At 42.7% G+C, this 19,097-nt stretch overlaps 1 protein-coding gene across 2 annotated transcripts in view; it reads right to left on the reverse strand.

Annotated features, from left to right (window-relative positions):
• The window catches only part of Hs2st (Heparan sulfate 2-O-sulfotransferase), a 35,661-nt gene extending 16,710 nt beyond the window's left edge, over window positions 1–18,951 (reverse strand). The window contains exons 1-5 of one of the 2 annotated variants that reach the window (XM_089583551.1): window positions 18,816–18,951; window positions 13,271–13,542; window positions 4,441–4,526; window positions 2,600–2,738; window positions 414–511 (exon numbers count right to left, since the gene is read on the reverse strand). In XM_089583551.1, the coding sequence (XP_089439677.1) occupies window positions 414–511; window positions 2,600–2,738; window positions 4,441–4,526; window positions 13,271–13,542; window positions 18,816–18,825 (605 nt within the window). In that variant the 5' untranslated portion in view covers window positions 18,826–18,951. Of the gene's footprint in view, window positions 1–413; window positions 512–2,599; window positions 2,739–4,440; window positions 4,527–13,270; window positions 13,543–17,875; window positions 18,102–18,815 lie in introns of those variants that run through there. The other variant, XM_089583550.1, reaches the window with a different exon arrangement.
• Between the last annotated feature and the right edge of the window lie 146 nt (window positions 18,952–19,097).

Raw genomic sequence — 19,097 nt, forward strand, 5'->3', positions numbered from 1 at the left:
TCTATCTAAAATGATTAAGCAATTCATTTCTCCCTCTGACCTGATCATGATCAGGACAGCAGCTTGGGCATGTTGGTTATTCATTCTTGATGGAACAGCGCAAAACATCGGGGAAAAAAAAAAAAAAAAAACAGCGCTTGTCTCTTGTCCCGATGTTTTGCGCTGTTCCATCAAAAACTGATCATGATATTCCCTAAAGCCTTCTTTGGTTTCAATGACTAGTGGCTTCTTTTATATATTGCGCCTACCAAGGGAGGTTATAAGGCTATGAACGAGGGAACAAAACTTGCTTCAAGGGCTTTCTTCATAACACAAACAGAAACTTGAACACATGCTTACTGTCACTTTCACTACAAAAACGCGGTGACTCAATGAATCAAAGAATTGGTCAGAATGATTGGCCAAACACGAACCAGCATCTCGCAGCATGTCCACAGAAGAATGGCACTTGAAGCCACAGCCGTTCTTCAGCGCAGTCAATCCCCTTTGTGGCGATGCATTCATCAAAAGTCTGCATGAAGGCGAAAGTCAATGCGCATCTTAGAACACAGTGAAATAACTTTTGTGGCAATTTGACTGCCACTATGTGTCTGTAACAAAAGAAAAATGCACACGAACGGAAGAACATGTAGAGCGAAGAAACAGAGACTAGGGGACACTGACACAGATCAGAGGAGATTGACTGAGACAGTCTCCTCTTGTGCATGCTTCTTTGAACTGTATTTCTCTGTTCATAATGAACCAAATACCCCAACAGCAAGCTTTAGAACTTTTATGTCTTTAGCTACAGAAACCTTGGAAGGCCTCACAATGGAGTGCTGACGAGCTTAGCTACCTCTCGCACTGCATAACACACCTGGTAATGCAAGCTGTAAGTACAAGCCTCACTCGAGTTCACGGAGCACAGTATAACTCCACAAAGCCTATCAAAGGCTATCATACTTCAAAGTGGCCTATCCCCAAGCCCACTGTCACAAAATACAGTGGCTAAAGCATAAATAAACATTCACCACAATATAGCATAAAATGCTTAAAATGAAATTATCCCATAACATAATCATGGCTTTAGGAGTAAAATTGGTGACTAAATGTTTGCGAACCACGAGCCATAAAAATCTAATTTATTGATGGCCTGAAAACTTAGCTTGAATTTTTGGTTTCCCTGCAGTGGCTGCACATGCAAGGGCAGGCTGTGCTTCCTAATTTTAAATTTGAAGAAATTCTTTTTTTTTGTTCATTCACTGTTCTTGTGGCTAACAGACGTTTGTACTCGACAACTCTTTTCTACAGGTAATACAGGTTATTTCCCTGAAGGATGTTACTAATATTTGAAAGCAGGCATTTTCATTTAAAAAGTATGTTTTCTCTGGGATAGTATATTCACTAGCAGCAGACATTAGAAAACGCCTCAGACATGTAACAAGCAAGCTGGTTAATTAAGATCCAATAATGATTGGTTGGTTTATGGGGTTTAACGTTCCAAAATGACTAAGGCTATGAGAGACGCAAGATCCAATAATGAACTTTCTTACTATTACACTTAGGTGTCATTAATGTAATTGGAGACTTGTAGCTTATCATAGAAATAGCCATACCAGAGTTTAAAATTTTTGAAAATGCAATTCTCGGCTGAGGAGAGCATGAAGCCACACCTGCAAGCCTGTGTCGCCCAGTGGCATGTGTAACATGCTCTATCTGCAGCCATCAGGTAGGAGAAGGAAGTGCAGCATACTAAATACAAGGCAAAAGGCATATATCAACTGCCCAGGGTCATACCGAAGTCAGTAAATTACTTCATGCCCTGTCCCCAAGTTCTAAAGAAAGTGACACAAAACCAGCCTCAAAGCTTTGGTCACAGCATTTACAGCTTGCCCATTTCTGCGTAGCAACCTTAACCCTTTCAGGCGCTTTGTACACAATTGTGCAAGCGGCAAACTTACAGCTTTTTCTGAGAAACTCAAGCACTTAACAGTGATTTCATTATTTCAGTCAAATTCAGCACCCTTCTTGTCGCAAATAAGTTGCTTTTTTGTACCATGTAGCGAATGCAGTAAATAATATTTCACATAAGAGTGAGCTACGTAGCACTTTGTCCGCCATTTTTGTGCAGACATATTTTGCCGCAAGTGAGAACATCGATTGTTTTTGCTCAATTTCGAGCGTAATGAGAATCTTCGAAACACAAAGCGATTCCATGATCCCTAGGGTGTTTACCTAACACACGAGAACATTTCTATATTGTTATTTCTAACAAATCTGACACTTGTACGGAATTCTCCACATCGTTTTAAAAACTTACCTGCTGGTCTTTCACGTTCGAAAACTAACAAATTCCCTTTTTTGAGGCCTGAATATACTACTTAGCTAAAAAATAATTGATTTCAGTCAAAACAAAATGGCGCCTGAAAGGGTTAAGCTGACACTATTATACATTCAAAGCCAAAATGGAGTTCTTAATATCACCAAGTGATGAATTATTTATTCCCTACGAGCCGATGCATTCATTAGTAATCTGCACTGCAAAACAGACAGTGCCTTTTAATTGTTCTGCTTGCTAACAGCCTGCAAAAATTCACGGTGATCCTTAGACCTGACTTACCATTTTGTTGCCCTGCCTCCGCCGAACAAGATAAGGCCTGAAGTCATCTCCATGCCTGAGGAAATAAAAGTAGGAAACAAGGCGGTCCAGAGGCCGTCTGATGAGGTTGATGTAGATAGGCCTCTGGGTGACACCGTACCTACAAAGAAAAGATAGCCCCGCTCACTTTTCATCAGCTTCTTCTGTCAAGCACTACAGAAATTCATCGATTATCATCATCAACACAACAATGAACAGCCTCAAATTAAACAGTCTTGACAGAAATGTTTCAGGGAGTTATAAATTCTGCTGGTCTGATGCACTGAGATCAAATTGGCTATAAAAGGTGTTCTTAATAAAGTTGCAATATGCCTGGGATGTCAAAGGACACCGCTTCCTGAATATCCTCCAGCAAGAACATTTTAATGTGTTTGTTAGAAACAGAGTTGTCTATAGTAAAAATTTGAATTTCATTATCTTCACGCCTTTTACTCTCCCGCACCCACTCGGCCCCACTGCTGACTGCGAATGCACGCGAGAATTCCCCGGGGGAAGGAGCTTTCTAACCCATTGTAAAGACGTGGCTGACTGGTCGCAGCCATGATAGCTATGTGACGTTTGAAAGAGTCTAACCAAAAGCCACCTTTTAACCAACACAGACTTGCGACATGGAAGAAAGTGAGAGTTTAAAAACAAAAAGTAGCCGAAAGAGTGTGCCAACTTTCGAGCGCGATTGTGGGTTCTCTGCTGCACATAGAAGAGTATTATTTGGCTCAGGTGTTCACAATCAGACAATGTAGTGATTAAAAGAGAGAGAGAGATATAGAGAGGTGGTTTTCGGTCCCTTTTTTCCCACATTCATTCTGTGAACCGTTCACATCAGACAGTGAAACAACTCAGAGCAGTGATGATCTCTTAGATTGACACTGTAATAAGCATTGCATCCCGTATGTAGACTCCAGTCTTCGCTCTAGTGATGTATTTGTATCATAGCACAAAAAAGTGCGGCTTCACATAGTACAAATAATTGAATATCAATTCTCACTACTTCAGTGCATTCCATCATGTAATGCAGGAAAAATATATGTTGACAAATGCACGGAGGAGTCAACAGCTTCAGCTGTACAGCAGTAACCAAGTATTCAGAGTAGACGTTAATGCACCTGCTGCTGCTGCTGATGATGGATTTTTATGGTGCAAGAGCAGCTTGGCCAAAGAGCGCCATGGCCCAAGGTATTTTTCGTCTTCACAAGGTGGGGTCAAAGACCCATTTCCCAAGCGTTGTACCCAAGATAAGCTGAGCAACAGGTCAGGGGAAAGCTTGCACCCACTGTACCACCGGTGGGCACCCAGTGGCACTAGGGATCAATGCACCTGGAAGAACGCCTCATTTCATGGTTTATTTAAAACTCTAATCTGGGTGAGATGGTTCATACCTTGAAAGGGGTACACACTTGCACAAAAGACGGGACGAAAACAAGGAAACACAAACGACATGTACACTGCGCATTACACGTCGTTTGTGTTTCCTCGTTTTCGTCCCCTCTTTTGCGCAAGTGTGTACCCCTTTCAAGCTATCACGATTTGATGCTGAAAAATTCTGCTATGCTCTATTTTACAAATTAACTAGCACCAGCCCTCCAAGCAAGGGTAGTGAACAGAATAGTTGCACAAAAGAGCAGAAAAGAGACAGCTTGTTCAGAAGTGAGACAGAATCCAATAGCAATTTTCATTTAATCTATTGTTATTCTTTACCACACTGACTGATAACACGGCATGAGCCAAGCACTCAGTGCACAACAGGAAACACGAGGATGACTAATGAAGTTACACTATCTGGTCCCAGAACTGCTCTCACTCACTTTGCAAAGTTGAGAAATGCAATGTGCCCATGGTAAATAGCAGGCTTCATGTAGTGCCACAGGGAAATGTTGTACACAAATCTAATCTGCAAGCAAAAAAAATCAAGCAAAAACATCACACGAATGTATCACACCACACAGATGAGTCACTTACGTGACATGATACGAGACCTGCAAAAAGATTTATCGTGCCATTATACCAGGTAATAGGAAGTTTCGGCCTGTGTGTTTAAATACCACTGGCTACTCCCATGTGTCAAATGACAAGGGGCCCTCCTAGTTTAATCAAGTTTTCTTCCAAAAGAAGAGCACTTTCGTATATGCTACCCTCAGGGTCATAAGGCATTAAAGGGAGGAATGCACCAAGGTTATGATTCTACCACTGTTTTACTTCGTGCACAGCATTCTAGCGTAATGACATCGACTGTCATCTATTTCTGAGGATTTACAAAAGTCACATTTCATCACCATAAGCTCAAACAAAAAAGCAGGCATGCACACACCTGTGCAAACAGGTTCCTGCAAGCATGCAGTGCTGATGCACACTGTGTTTACTTATTTATGTGCCCTACTACTTACTCAGAAACTAGGAGTTGTAGCAAAGTAGGTGTACGCATATATAAATCAAGAAATAAAGCATGAAAAAAAAGTTCACAACAAAAATATAAACATAAAGCAAAAGGATTAATGCCTGAAAGAACCACACTTTGCACTACAATGCAAAGCTAGGCTGCAACAGCTCTCACGATAACCAGGAAATTAAACAAAAAAATGCACAATTGGAGAAATGAACAAAAGAAAGAGAAAGATAGTTGTAAACAGGAACAAGCAAACATGCGAAACAAAAAATTATGATTTAGTGCAGCTTGGAATACAACACAAAACATAATGTAGTTCCCAAAGTGACCTGGTCTGTAAGTTTAGCTATGTAACTTTCTTACGCAACAAATGCATCCAGTTTCTTCCACTCTACCACTGCACATGGAAAAAAAGAGAGTAATTTTACAATTCATCACCATCATCATCATCAGCCTGACTACGCCCACTGTACGGCAAAGGCCTCTTCCACGTCTCTCCAATTAAAACTGTCCTTTGCCAGTTGCGGCCACTGTATCTCCGCAAACTTCTTAATCTCATCCGCCCACCTAACTTTCTGCCGTCCCCTGCTACGCTTCCCTTCTCTTGGAGTCCACTCCGTTACCCTTGAGGACCAGCGGTTATCTTGCCTTCGCATTACGTGCCCTGCCCAGGCCCACTTCTTCCCCTTGATTTCAACTAGGCTGTCATTAACCCGTGTTTGTTCCCTCACCCACTCTGCCCGGTTCTGATCTCTTAACGTTACACCTATCATTTTTCTTTCCATAGCTCGCTGCGTTGTCCTTAACTTAAGCTGAACCCTTTTCGTTAGCCTCCACGTTTCTGCCTGTTGTATACTTTTCTCTTGAGGGATATTTGTTATCGGTAGAAGTCCCACCTCGTTGATCAAACTGGCAATGAATGCCGGGTCATACTTGTTAAAAATAAATCTCACTACCTTGCTTTGTACCTGCTCAAGTTTACCAGTAAAAGTACCCCAAACTATTCTGCCAAGTTGAAAAATAGGGCAAACAGTGAGTTGCATGCTCAGATCTTTGTGTTGCCTGACAAATAGCAGAGTGATATTTTAAAGGGACACTGAAAACAACTCCATCCAATTACTGTTCTCAGTAGACACTGAACCTCTGGCTATTTCTGGCTAGGCTAACACTTGTCCTGCTACAAACGATGAGTTTACTGCCAAGAAAATTGGATTTAAACAACTCCATACCAATCGATTCAAACTCGTGGCATTCTTACCAAAAAGGATGGGTTGCCACCATTTTGAAGTGAATGGTGCTGTGGCACAACCTAGGGGATCCATGCACTAAAATCAGTGTCGATGCAAGAATCTTACTTGCGAAACTAGCCAGTGATGGCAGCATCTGTATTTTGTTTTTTGATTTTTCTATCTTACAAAAGGCCAATTTTCAGTGAAAGTTGTCTCCTTGTGATTAGAAAGTCCAATCAAAAGGGCCTTCTAATCATAGCCCTATCATTACAGGCCAACTTCTATTTGGACACAGTGTCCCTTTAAGACAATGTAACTGAGTCACTGCACTATTAGTGAAGACCGTTACATACAATCCCAATATCAGTCACGGATAATAATATCCTGAAGTATTACTGTTCAGCAGTTCATTCTAGCAAATTTCTATCAGCAGTATGCTAGAAAATGAATTTTTTTTTTTATTGGTAACAGGCATGACAATTGCCGTTTTTGTAACAGAATGCCATCTGCAAGATCTTGCACCATTTCATTTGGCCACCTCCAGAGTAGATAACATTTTATGGTTGGTTTGGTTTACGGGGTTTAACGTCCCAAAGTGACTCAGGCTAAGAGAGACGCCGTAGTGAAGGACTCCAGAAATTTTGACCGCCTGGGGTTCTTTAATGTGCACTGACATTGCGCAGTACACGGGCCTCTAGAATTTTGCCTCTTATCAAAATTTGACCACCGCGGCCGGGATGGAACCAGCGTCTTTCGGGTCAGCAACCGAGCACCATAACCACTGGGCAACTGCGGCGGTTGATAACACAGTATGAAATATAACTTTCTGCTTGCAGCCTTATTTTTATGGTATGCCGTTCGATTAAAAAGTAATGAAAAGTACAAAAAAAACGAGATGGGCCAAGTACAGGGTCAGTATAATATAACGATTCCTTTCTAAATCAATTACATATTTTAATTTGCCGCTCTTTGCCACTGGCTGAAGCAGCGCCGTGCCCTAGGCTTCAACCAGTAATGAAGAGCGAATGCAAGACGTGGCGTCACCTCAGCCAATGGTGAAGGGCGGGAGATTCAAAAATGGCATGCAATCGGTAGCAAAATAGGTATATTATAAACCAGTAAAAGCAGACGTGATTGGCAAGACTTCAGAAGAACAACAGTTAACAGAAGTGTGATATGCAACCGCTGTGACGCGAGTGCAAGTCATCCATACAAGAAAAATGAATTGATCCTGCTGATGAGGTCAGTGAACCACCAGGATCAATACCCAAAACTACTGCTTCATCGTGACCAAACAAGCAAGGCAGGCAAGCAAAGCTTCATGTAGAAACATCTACAACTCCCTTTGTGCTTCAAAATCCCCAAAGACACTCCATGAAATAACTTCAGCATTGTTGCTGCTGTAAGTCTATACAAAATAATGAAGCAGAAAAACAATCTTCTGCTAGCTTTTTTTCCTAAATTCTGGAGCATTTCCATGTGTAGAGACCAATGGACAGAAATCGCCTTTTTACGAGAAGTGGCACCCTTTTGTGACTGTGCAAAATTTTGACTGCTACACGAAAACTAGTTGAAAGCACATGTACGTGAACATCACCGATGCAATCTGAATCTGCAAGGCACCAACTGCACATGCATAGTGGCAGATATGCACTCGCAGCAGACGTATGCGCCCGTCTCAAACATGAACTGCGCATGCGCAGTACAAGCTGGTTGTTTGTTTTCAACCAGTGGAGTGTGGAAGAGAGCAGTGGAAAAGAGGCATGCAGGCATCGAGAAGCTGTGTCAAAAAAGATGCCCAGGCTTAGCTTGGTTAAGCCAAGAATGCGTTGCATTATTGCGCGGTCTTTTTGCGTGAGGTATTGCTTGGCGGCACTCGATTTTCTCAGCAGCTTTTCCTCTGTGACGTATGGATGGATGGATGGATGGATAGGAGCGCCCCTTTGAAACGGGGCGGCGGCAACCGCCACCATGCTCAGCCGTCTTTTTTTTTCTTTTTTTATGTGGTTTGGTGATGTCGCGTCACCATGTGAGGTCACGTCACCAAACCACGTGACGTCACGTCACGCGGTTTGGTGGCTGCCCGGCCGCGCCCAAGGGCTGAACTGAGTGATTGCAATATGCTACGCATAAAAGGAAAAACCTGGCATGCTTATTCAACAAAACAATGGCCACAGCCAAGTCATAGCCAGGCCAAACATGCTTGGCTATGACTTGCTATGCTTGGCTATAATCCAATTCTAATCTAATTCTGTTCTATTCCTTTTGTAGTTGGTGCAGTTGTAAATACTAGTAGTAACTATTACCTGTCAACATTTCGTATTTTCCTGCCTTTGATGACGTCACACCATTTCAACGAATCGTGAGTTTTGTAATGCCACCACTTTTTGTGTGATGCTGGGTTTTCGTGCCAACTAGCCATTTAATACTTCCGCATTAATAGCCAGGGATGGCACCAGAATATCCATTGTACGATGGTACATAGAAAGTGGAGGGGGGGGGGGGGGGGGATAGTTTGGGTATGCATGATGCCTTCGTGGCACTGGTCCTCATGAAAGTAAAATAAGATGCACAAATGCAGCAGCGAGAGCTTTTCATACAGCAGCGCGACTATGCACCATCATCGTTTTGCACACGCGCAAAGCAGCTGAGCAGCCAGAATTAACTACCACCACGAAATAATGATGAGACTAGGAAGAAAACAAAACTATTCCTTTCCTTGCTTTTTTTTTCCTTGCAGCTAAAGATATAATGATGCTGCATAGCCTCCATTTGTGCTTGACTTGTGGAATTAGACTATATATTTAGATATGGCCGTAGACTAGTAAGGAATAAAAACCCTAGCTTTTGAAACTGCATTAGGGTATCACGGGCGGTTTCATTTAGGATGCATATAGCGAAAACAACACAATGTTGGGTCACATATAACAGTATTGTGCATCTTTATTGTGAAGACTTCAAAAAATTTTCACGCCATAACCACTGGCCCGTTTGCGGTAAAACTGACTACAGAGTTTGTGCACTCTAGAAACTTTTGTCTTGTAGCAAGTTTTACAATGATACTTACTTGATTTAGCCGCGAATGATGCAACTCTGTGAGAGTCTGCGCCAAGGTAGACGAACTGAAAGCCACCAGCGCCGGATTGCCGCGAAGGGCAGCAGTGGCGCCATCAAAGGACCTGCGCTGCTTCTAATGCTGACCTCGGCACCCTTCGCGTCGTGGAACTTTCCTATGCAAACAAGAGGTGGTGCCACTAACGCCCTTTGGCGAAAACCCACAGTTGGCGGCTTTCAGTTCATCGATTTCGAGGCAGACGATTACAGGCTTGCATCATGCGCGGCTGAACCAGGTAAGTACTGTTAACAAACTTACTACGAGACAAAAGTTACCGCAATACCCAATTTCTGTGCGCAGGTTCAGCGTAAACAAGCCAGCGGCTGAGGCGAGAAAATTTTTAAAGTACTTCACGATAAAGATGCACAATACTGTATGTGCACTTATATATTATTCAAAGACTCTAACACCAAGCAAAACAGAGGGAGAAAAAGTTTACAAGTACTTTACAATCTGCATCTGGCTGTATTTGGTGCAGTTTGGCATTTTTATACAATGCACACCAGGGGCGTACCCAGAGGGGGTGCTTCGGTGTCAGAACACCAACCGAAATTTTCTGAGTGCTGCATTTCCCCTCCCCTTCCTCTTTTCGACCTTTTTTCGCCCGTCCTATTCACACTGCATCGATATATTGAAACATAAAAACGAAAAAAAGAAGAGAGCCGGTTTGATGAAAAAAATAGTTCCTGTTCTAATAAGAAGCAGAAGTTACTGCAGAAAATAGTCACTCTTCTTCACCATCATGCAACGCATGTCACTCATTTTCACTGTAGGCACAGTTCACCCCAATAAATAATACCTTTTCACGTCAGCCTGATTTTTCATCCTTTGCATTGTTCTGAAATAATCATAAACTATCGCAAAAATAAAAAGTTCGTTTTTTGCGTCTAGACGCAGGTTCACATGCATGGGGTAGCACTTATGACAGACGCCATGCATTCGCAGTTGCTGACTTTGTTGTAGAGCAGAAGCTTTTGTGTTGCTGTACATTAGGTAAAAATATTGTTAATATCCGAGTGTCCTTTCGTGAGAAAATTTTCTTTACGAATCAAGTCCTCGGAGTCCTGTGTGCGCTCGTATTATGTAGATATTACAGTGAACGAAACAACTAACCTTTCGTCTTTATTACAGCAGAGAAATGACTGAGATATTGTTTGGGCGCAGGCCCTCCTTTTTATTTTTTTACCGGAGGCGTATAACACCCCCGAAAAATATTTCTGGCTATGCCACTGGTGCGCACAATATCTCGAAGAATACGGAAAGCGTTTGTAAGATATAATGTTAGCTGCAAACATGTACCCCATGATTTTTGCGGACTGCAAGATACACTCCTCGCGCATCAACATGCTTATTATAGTAAATCTCTAAACTCATGGTACATTTCCACAAAACCTTTCTTCACCTGTGTCCTTTACAATGCCTAAAAAAAAGTTACTTCCGCGTAAGCCATATATACAGTTCAAAAGAAGACGCATCTCCCGCCGAGACAAACAAAAAATCAGGGTGACATATGCCCGGAGAAGGGCACATGCCGGGGTAATCCCCAGAAGTAACATACTAACACATGGTGTGAATTACCTCTTATTCTTTAAAACATGGGACCGTACAAAAAAAAGCAGACGAGTAGATTGCTGTACCTTCGCTCCTGAGCGCTCATCCCATGTACCTATTTGTGCTGTCGCATGTGTTGCGCAAAGATGTATAATCAGCCTTTAACCATGAGCCAAATAGCTCTAAAGAAAACAGTGCTAAAGTGCTTTCACATGATGTCCGAAACTTTATGCGCTTGGCTTCGGCATGCTTTGCGATTTACATCAATTTATGATGCTAATGTGGTTCCCATTTCCTTTTTTTTTTTGCAGTAGATTCAGAAGACAATCTAGCACTCTGCGTTGTATCACGTGCACGCATTCATTCTTGCTTTGTTGTTTTATTTAATATAATTTTTCTTTGGATGCCAAATCTTTCTCAACGTTTTCTTCGTTGTTGTGTTCAGTGTACAAAACACGTAGCAGGAGCAAGTAAAGCCCAGGAATGCATTTGGCGCCAAGTATTTAGATGCCTATGTCTGCAAACGTCGGCAACACAGACGAACTTCGTCTGCTTCGGCGAAGGCTTCGCTTCAGCGTTGTTTTCGTGTGTGTCCATTCCTGTGCACAGTTAGCGCTTTCCAAAACCGTAAGGATGAAATGCCAACCAGACCCAGTAATTGATCTTCTGCCTATACTGTAGCATCTGTAGCATTAGTGTCTGTTTGAATAGCGTGATTTGTGCAACAGGCTTAATTATCCTTAATATTTCCCAGCGCCTACATCTGCTATCTTCTCCTTTAAGGGGCTGCAACTGGAGAGTTCTTGCTCAGACGGAAGGTTAGGTAGAGGTATCGGAAACGCACCTGTGTCAAGCATTCTCAATGTGCACATAATCCTTCAAAATCAAACATGGCTTAAAGTGTAGAAACGCACACTCAGCACAGCCAGAGGCTCGGGCCAGTCAGGTCTATGAAAGTTCATTTGCCAAACAAGCCTTGTTCTTCATGTTTTTATGGACTTGAAGAGAGATAATGTGAGCGCTTGGCCTGTTTCTGCGTACCCTCTTGTCCATCCTAGTGCATAAGAATGGTATAAACGTCGCTTTGGCAAACATCAGAAACAGAGAAGCAGCAAAAGAACGGGAATTCTGCGGCGAAACGAGGTAGGATGAAGCGGAGGGCAGGCTGCCTCGCTTCAAGTGCGGGCGACGACAACGCTGCCGCTTCTTTCCTCCAAAAACGGCATGTGGTGCCGAACAATAGGAGCAGCCCCCGCTCGCACCCCTGTACAGTATTCTAATACACTGTAACTACGGCATCCCTATAGTCTGGGTCGCTTTGGGACATTACACCCCCATAAACCATAAACCATGATCAAGAACTGAAGAAAGTGCTCGTCAAATTATGTGTAGCCCAGAAAATTTTTGGGGTGGCGGCCACCAAACCCTTCTTCCTAAGGTACCGTCACTGTTAATAACCAATTAAGACAAATGGCACGAGCCCCCGTGCAGTGGATGGCACAAAAGCAACAAGGAAAAGCACACTTTCGTTTCACCCCCTGCAATAGTGAACTTATATCCAATCCACGGCTGACTTGCAATGTATGTTCACTCACTCACAGCCGTTGCTGCTACAGCCCTGCTTTACACATTACTTATGTGTGCAAAGATGGATAAGTTCAAACCCACAAAATCAGAGATTTAGGGATGTGCGAATATTTGCAACTTTCGAATACCATATCGAACATCCTCATCAGATCCTCTGAACGAACCAAAATAATGCATTTTTGATGCCACACAGCAAGCCACTGCAATCAGTGTGCATGGGAAGGAGGGTTCAGTGCCATGATGCGGTCCATTCATGTGGCAGTGTTCACAACACTCATACATGGCCTCCAAGATTGGGCGATGCAGCACAGCTCAGGCAGTGTTAGCAAGATGCCCAATAAATTCATAACTCATACATAGAGCTCGGCCCTGTTATCTACTGAAATGTGGCACTGGCTTATTCACCACCATCACCAGTACCAAAAGGCAATTTTCTCATGTGTCACAAGATTTTTCATTTTTTTACGAATATTTGCACATGTACCAAATATTTGCAAAAATATTCCATTCATGTTCGATTAAGTTTTTAGCTACACTATTTATACTCATTAAGGTAACAAAGTTACACCATTTGTATTCAATTCGGTTTCGAAAAAGCACGATTCATACACCCTTACACCAATTCAAATTTCCCAATTCATCCAATTCACACCAATTCGCCTGTTTTTTCTGTGACTGCCTTTGGTACTGTGACCACTGACAGCACTGCTACGCTCAGAACACACTGCTGCACTGCTACAGAACTGCTGAGCGGACTGATCCCTGCTTACCTGGTCAGGCAGCGACATGACATGCATGTTCTTGGATGTGTTCAGATGGAGCACGTGGAACTTGTTGGTAGCACACAAGTCGTATGCAACACCCATGAAGCTGGTGCTGCCTGTCTTGGGGACTCGGTTGTACAGGATGACCAGATTGTCCATCGTCTTCTCGGGCAGCCCAAAGTCATCCAAGGGAGCATCTGTACGGCTCTCTTGCACAGGGGGAAAGTCATGCAGCCGTTCATTGAGGTAGAACAGTTGCAGCCTACCAACTGTGTCCGCTGCATAAAGACAATGCGAGTGGAAATGCATCATTAATAGCAGGGACAAATGTATCATCACCTGCTAAAGTGCAATGATGATCAATATTTGGTAGCGACAAGCTTCCAGTGCTTTTTTATTATTAGGCCAGTACACCTTCACTTATTTCTAAGGCACACATGCACATAGACTTGCACAAAAGGACTAATCTTGAACTTAACAAAACTTCTTTTACCACCCCATTATATTTCCTCTCAGAACCAGCATAATTTTACAAGCCTACTGTGCAAGCTGTATACATTGTCACAGCTACACCACCCAAAAGACCCAAAAGAATGAAGTAGCTTTCCAGCACGGGCATCCACTACGGCTAATAATGTTTCAAAGAAGCATTAACACTGAATTCAACTGTTTCTGAATTCAATGTGCATGCATGTGTGTGTATGTGTCGAAGTGAAAAAATTTCCCATGTTTGCCTAGCAAAGACTGTCTGCTTCTTTCACATAAGACTGCGCGTGCACGCACGCACGCACACACACACACATTAAAGAAAGAGGCCAACAGTTCCTGAAAGCTGAGGAAAGGACAAACATTTTTTTTGTAATTTAGCTGAATGCATGAATGCTGAATGCATGCTGTGTGTGGCTCCAGCAAAACGTGGCTGCCTATGTGTGCCTTACATCTTTGAAAAAGAGTTGGTCATGTGGACTGCTGGGCCAACACTAAAAGAGGTGGTATGTTGCTTGCTCACAGCTAACCAACAAATGGGCTTCATTTGCTGAAGACATATATGAGAGCATAGCACAGTAATACCGATGAGCATCTACTACATCATGTTTTCTTCTTTTCGCAGAATACGCAGGCTTTTTTAAAAGCCCCTAAAAAGAGAACTACATATAAGGCACTGTGCCACAAGCAAGTGGGGGTTTTCAGAGTGCACTCCGTAACTTTTCAAATTATATAACCACTCCGAAGTGCACAGTTAAAGAATTGCATAGGTAATGCTACTTAATCTGTCAATGGGGTGCAATATAAACATACTCACTTGCGTAACATGGCTGCCACCAGCGATACATATCTAAGAGCCTTTTTCTGAGGTAACACCCATATGTCCCAATTGTTACGCACTGAACAAGTTTTACACAAATCAGATCAAAACAATCTCTACACAGAGTCGCCTTGTCCAAACCTGGTCCGTTAGAACAAAATGCTAAAGGCACTGCATGGAAACTCTCGACTAACCTTCACCTGCTTTAGAAACATCTTCTAATTTTATTCACTGTAAGCCTCCTTAGTCCCATCACCATAATTGGCTTAATGTCAGAGCGAGTTTGAATAGTACCGGTTAGACGGGAGCTGGCACAATGTAAGTACCTGATGCCTTCTTGATGTTACTGCACAAAACATTAGCACATGCTAGTCAGTGCTTCTTTGCTGTGAGTTGCACTTGGCAGTAGCGATAAAGGAATGTGTTCATGGCCACAGAGACCTGGCAAGTACAAAAAAATGCAGCATCAATGCTGAAATGCTACAAATGCAAATGCAACTTCTTCACCCCTTCGCTTAGTGAAGTTCAGGATTCAACTACGAGTGAGAAAGGTACCCCCCCTTTCCTTACAAACGCTCCTCCTCCCCTGATGTTAATTTACTTATTTTACATACTGTCAGTTACCGAAGCATTCTGGAGGGGGTGGATTCATAACAAAACTTAACAGATGAAAGACAGTAACAAATTATGTAAAATCAACACAGATAAGTACAGGGCTGAATATCGGAAGGGTTTACAGTAAAACTCAATTCCTACCTGATTTTTAGCTCAAATAATAGCACCCAGTTTTTACCTCCACAACTTAAAAAAAATAAAACTCCAAAACAAAGAACTGCCTATGCTTAATGTTCCGTTTTGTTTAAGAAGGCAGGGTAAGTGAAAAAAGAAACCAAATTATTGCTTCCTTGAATTTTCCAGTATATCACACTTCTTTTTGTGTGATATATTTCGTCGTAAGAATGGTTTTTAAAAGGAGTCGGCTAGTGAAAATGCCCCCTTTTTGTGTATGCTGTCTTCATTGCCTGTTGCAACATAATTTCATAATCGCTACCCAGCTGCAAGTCCTACAAATTAAATTGATTGGAAAACTCGACTGGCAACAACCTGAGACTTCTTGTAGGTAAAGCAAGCTTTAGACGCTGCGTCCACGTGCTTGGAATTTTCTGTGAAGTATTTCTGCTGATACAAGCACTTGTTATCGAGACCCTCCAAGATCACAAAGTGATATCCCATTCAGGGTCTACTGTGACATTTGTGGACATGACCAGTACACTAAGAAGTTCCTCGTATATGAGGTGCAATGTCCTCTAATCTGGATGCAATATGATGTGCTGAGACCTAAAAAATCATGTGCAGAAACAGAAGACAGGCATACAAAATGCACAAAGAAAATCACTTTTTAAATGGACACCGTAAAGTTTTATGGTAGCTCTGATACGGTGCTAAGGAGTGTGTTTTGTTTTGCAAGCGTGAGTGCTTCAAAGTGCCTAAAATGTGCTGACTTGATTACATTATGACTTTACAAGATAGGAATCGGTAAATGAGCATAACTGTGACTGAAAGCAGTCCTCAGTCAAAATGCGGATACCCGAGGATTCAGAAGAAAAGGCATAATTATGGTAGCATTTTTCGCTGCGGATTCTTGGCATGTGCCTTACAACAACGTGAAAATTTGCCTCCCTCCATTGGATAATAATTAGTGCTTGCAGGGGTTATGAACGAAAAGCCCTAGGCAAAAATTATGCCAAAAGTGAATACCTAAAATCCCTCGAATGCTAGAGCAAATAATTCTTTGGAAGGTACTGGAACACTGATGGCACAAGTCCAACAGCGTTGAATTTCTTTTCTTGACCATGCAGCACAGATGTTCACAAAGCAAGCCGAGTAAGCTAGGTGGTAGGAGGTATAGAATTGAGACGCTGTCTGATGATGACTACGCAGCTGATGCCTACTGAATAAATGGGTGAATAAGTGTTGGCACAATAAAAGCTTTGCAAAGCACCTGCTTTTTATTTCAACCTCAGTTATCTCAAAACAAGCTTTTTCATTATAACAGTACCATTATATAATTTCCAAAGAAAGTACAGAAGGCTGCTATTTGAGGTGTGTTTTATATGATCACGTAATCACGTATGAATATACTGAACCAGGATCAGGCATGTGCAGAGAATGGTTTTTATTTCATGAAAACGAACGTAAAAAAAAAGGAGTTTAAATTCAGTATTCAAGAAAGGAAACCAGACTTCTTGCTAATGCTAACTTTTGTTCAGTTCAATGAGCACAATTTAATTAATGAAACAAAAACGCTGGAAATACGTTCACTAGTTAATTAATGAGAGAAATGTCCAAAACATATGCCATAAAATACATGTGAAGAATAGCGCTTACCCTGTGCTTTTAAAAGCTTGGTCCATGATACGTGATCAATTGGGTTTAATGTGTCAAAGCTGCTCTGTGGGCTATGAAACATGCTTAGTGGAAGACTCCGGATTAATCCGGAAGACTCCGGACGGTTCAAGTGGAGCACCCGGCAGCGCATGCCTATCTGCTCCTGTTAACTGCCGCTCTCTGGGTGTTGAATATTCAAATTCTCATTTACATCACTTCCTGCTGCTACGCTTCTGGCTGTGAAGGCATAGTAATTAGTAAATGGAAAACCATCAGACACGACTGTCATATAACTTTTACAAGTCGTAACAAGCAGGTCAGGTCACTTGTCTAAAAGATAAATAATTAATGTACGTGTCCCTGCAATTTTAAAGGAAGAAGTACATGCACTTTGAGTGCACTAAGTTCGTGGATTTCAGATAGCTTCGCTTTGATTTTTTTTTTTCCTTTCAAGAAGCATTGTGGTCAACGGCATACTAAGCATTTAAGTACCGTACCATCATTAGTGCACTAATATACAGTATCATCCTCAATAAAATTGAACGCGGGCAAACGCATCAGTACGTAGAGTCTGTACGTAGAGGCAAGCCGACATCACAGCGCGTACTTCCTACAGGCTACACCTACAGCCGAGCACCACCAGAACACAACCAATTTTTGTTCAACAAAACGGTAACGGGAGACCTCTGCCTACACCAATATTTACAACGGCTTTCTCGTATCGCAGATAGGTGATACGGATCCCGGAAAAACATCACTCTGGACCGCAGTGGACGAGCATCACCGATAACGAGAACACTGTCTCGGAAAAGTTAATTGCTAGCAATCAATAGTGAAAGGTTATTCAGCGAGACACTACACCGATTTTTGCGACATGATCGACGCAACGCGAAAATCATCGTGGGTCCAAAACTCACTCAGTTTCAAACGGGATGACTCGAGCAGAGCGAGCTTGTTTTCAAACCGAAGGAAAACGGACGCGAAGCACACAATGATGCAGAAACAAAGGATGACTTTCCACTGACATATGCGTCCAATCATTGCTAGCTCAGAAGTGTGCCGCGCGGGTGCGGGTTGTTTAAATAACAGTTTTGGTTTCCCTGACAAGCTACCACGAAAAGCATCGCGTCGAAATGACGGACAACAACAGTTATACTGTTACTCTTAACCACAGTTTGGAACTAAACACCACTGTGCGGAAAGACATTTTTCAGAGACTAACCTAAGAGTTGATCACAATTAACAATTGTAATGTTTTATTCATATCTATGTTTTCTGTTTTTGCTTTGTAAAGCTACTAAAAGTAGCAAAAGCAGTCTTGTTAGCATACGAAACCATCACTAACCAAATACGGGTTATCTCCACGTTGTTTGAGCAAATCGCAGAAACGTAGGGTGCTCTGGCACTTCTCGGCGTATTTTGTGGCAGTCGACCAAATGGCATACCGACCTTCATTTCCTTTTTGCGTCCGTTGTGTGCTGTGCTGCTGTATTCGCAATGCCTAATCAGCCGTTGCAGTTAATTGACTCACATTCGGATTGCACCGCCTGGGCTGGGCGTTGCCGTTTGGGACGCTTGCTGCGCATGCTGCGGCAAGACGTACTACTTACGGTGGCGGTCACCAGGACGGTTAACACGCTTTCTTGCAATCAACCTTCGCAGCTATCAATAAAGAGCACGCGGCGTGGGAGTGTCCCAGATACGTAGTACATGCAAGAAACTCGGCAAGTGTTCACGGCAACTGCGTTCGCCACTGCTCCCGTTTCATACGCATGCGAGTTCATAGCTGCAAATGCACCCACCCTTCCGCTTGAATTTCACCTTATAACGTCACCCATTTACCAAAATGAGTCTTACTGTGTGGCATGTACGTGCTCCGAGCTGGCGACGTTGCACAGAGCTGCAGCCTCGGACCAACCTGAGCTACCCGGACCAGCGTCGCGAAATAATTTTCACCCCTCCAGATGTACCCGCCGCGGTAGCTCAGTGGTCAGGGCGCTCGGCTGCTGAGCCGGAGTTCCCGAGATGGAACCCTGCCCCGTTTCGACGGAGGCGAAAGGCAAAGGCGCCCGTGTGGTGTGCGTTAGAGCACGTTCAAGATCCCCAGGTGGTATAAATTATTCCGGAGTACTCCACTAC

This window comes from Amblyomma mixtum, chromosome 3, assembly GCF_055824585.1.
Source record: "Amblyomma mixtum isolate Tamu chromosome 3, ASM5582458v1, whole genome shotgun sequence".
In the NCBI taxonomy this organism is placed as follows: Eukaryota; Metazoa; Arthropoda; class Arachnida; order Ixodida; family Ixodidae; genus Amblyomma; species Amblyomma mixtum.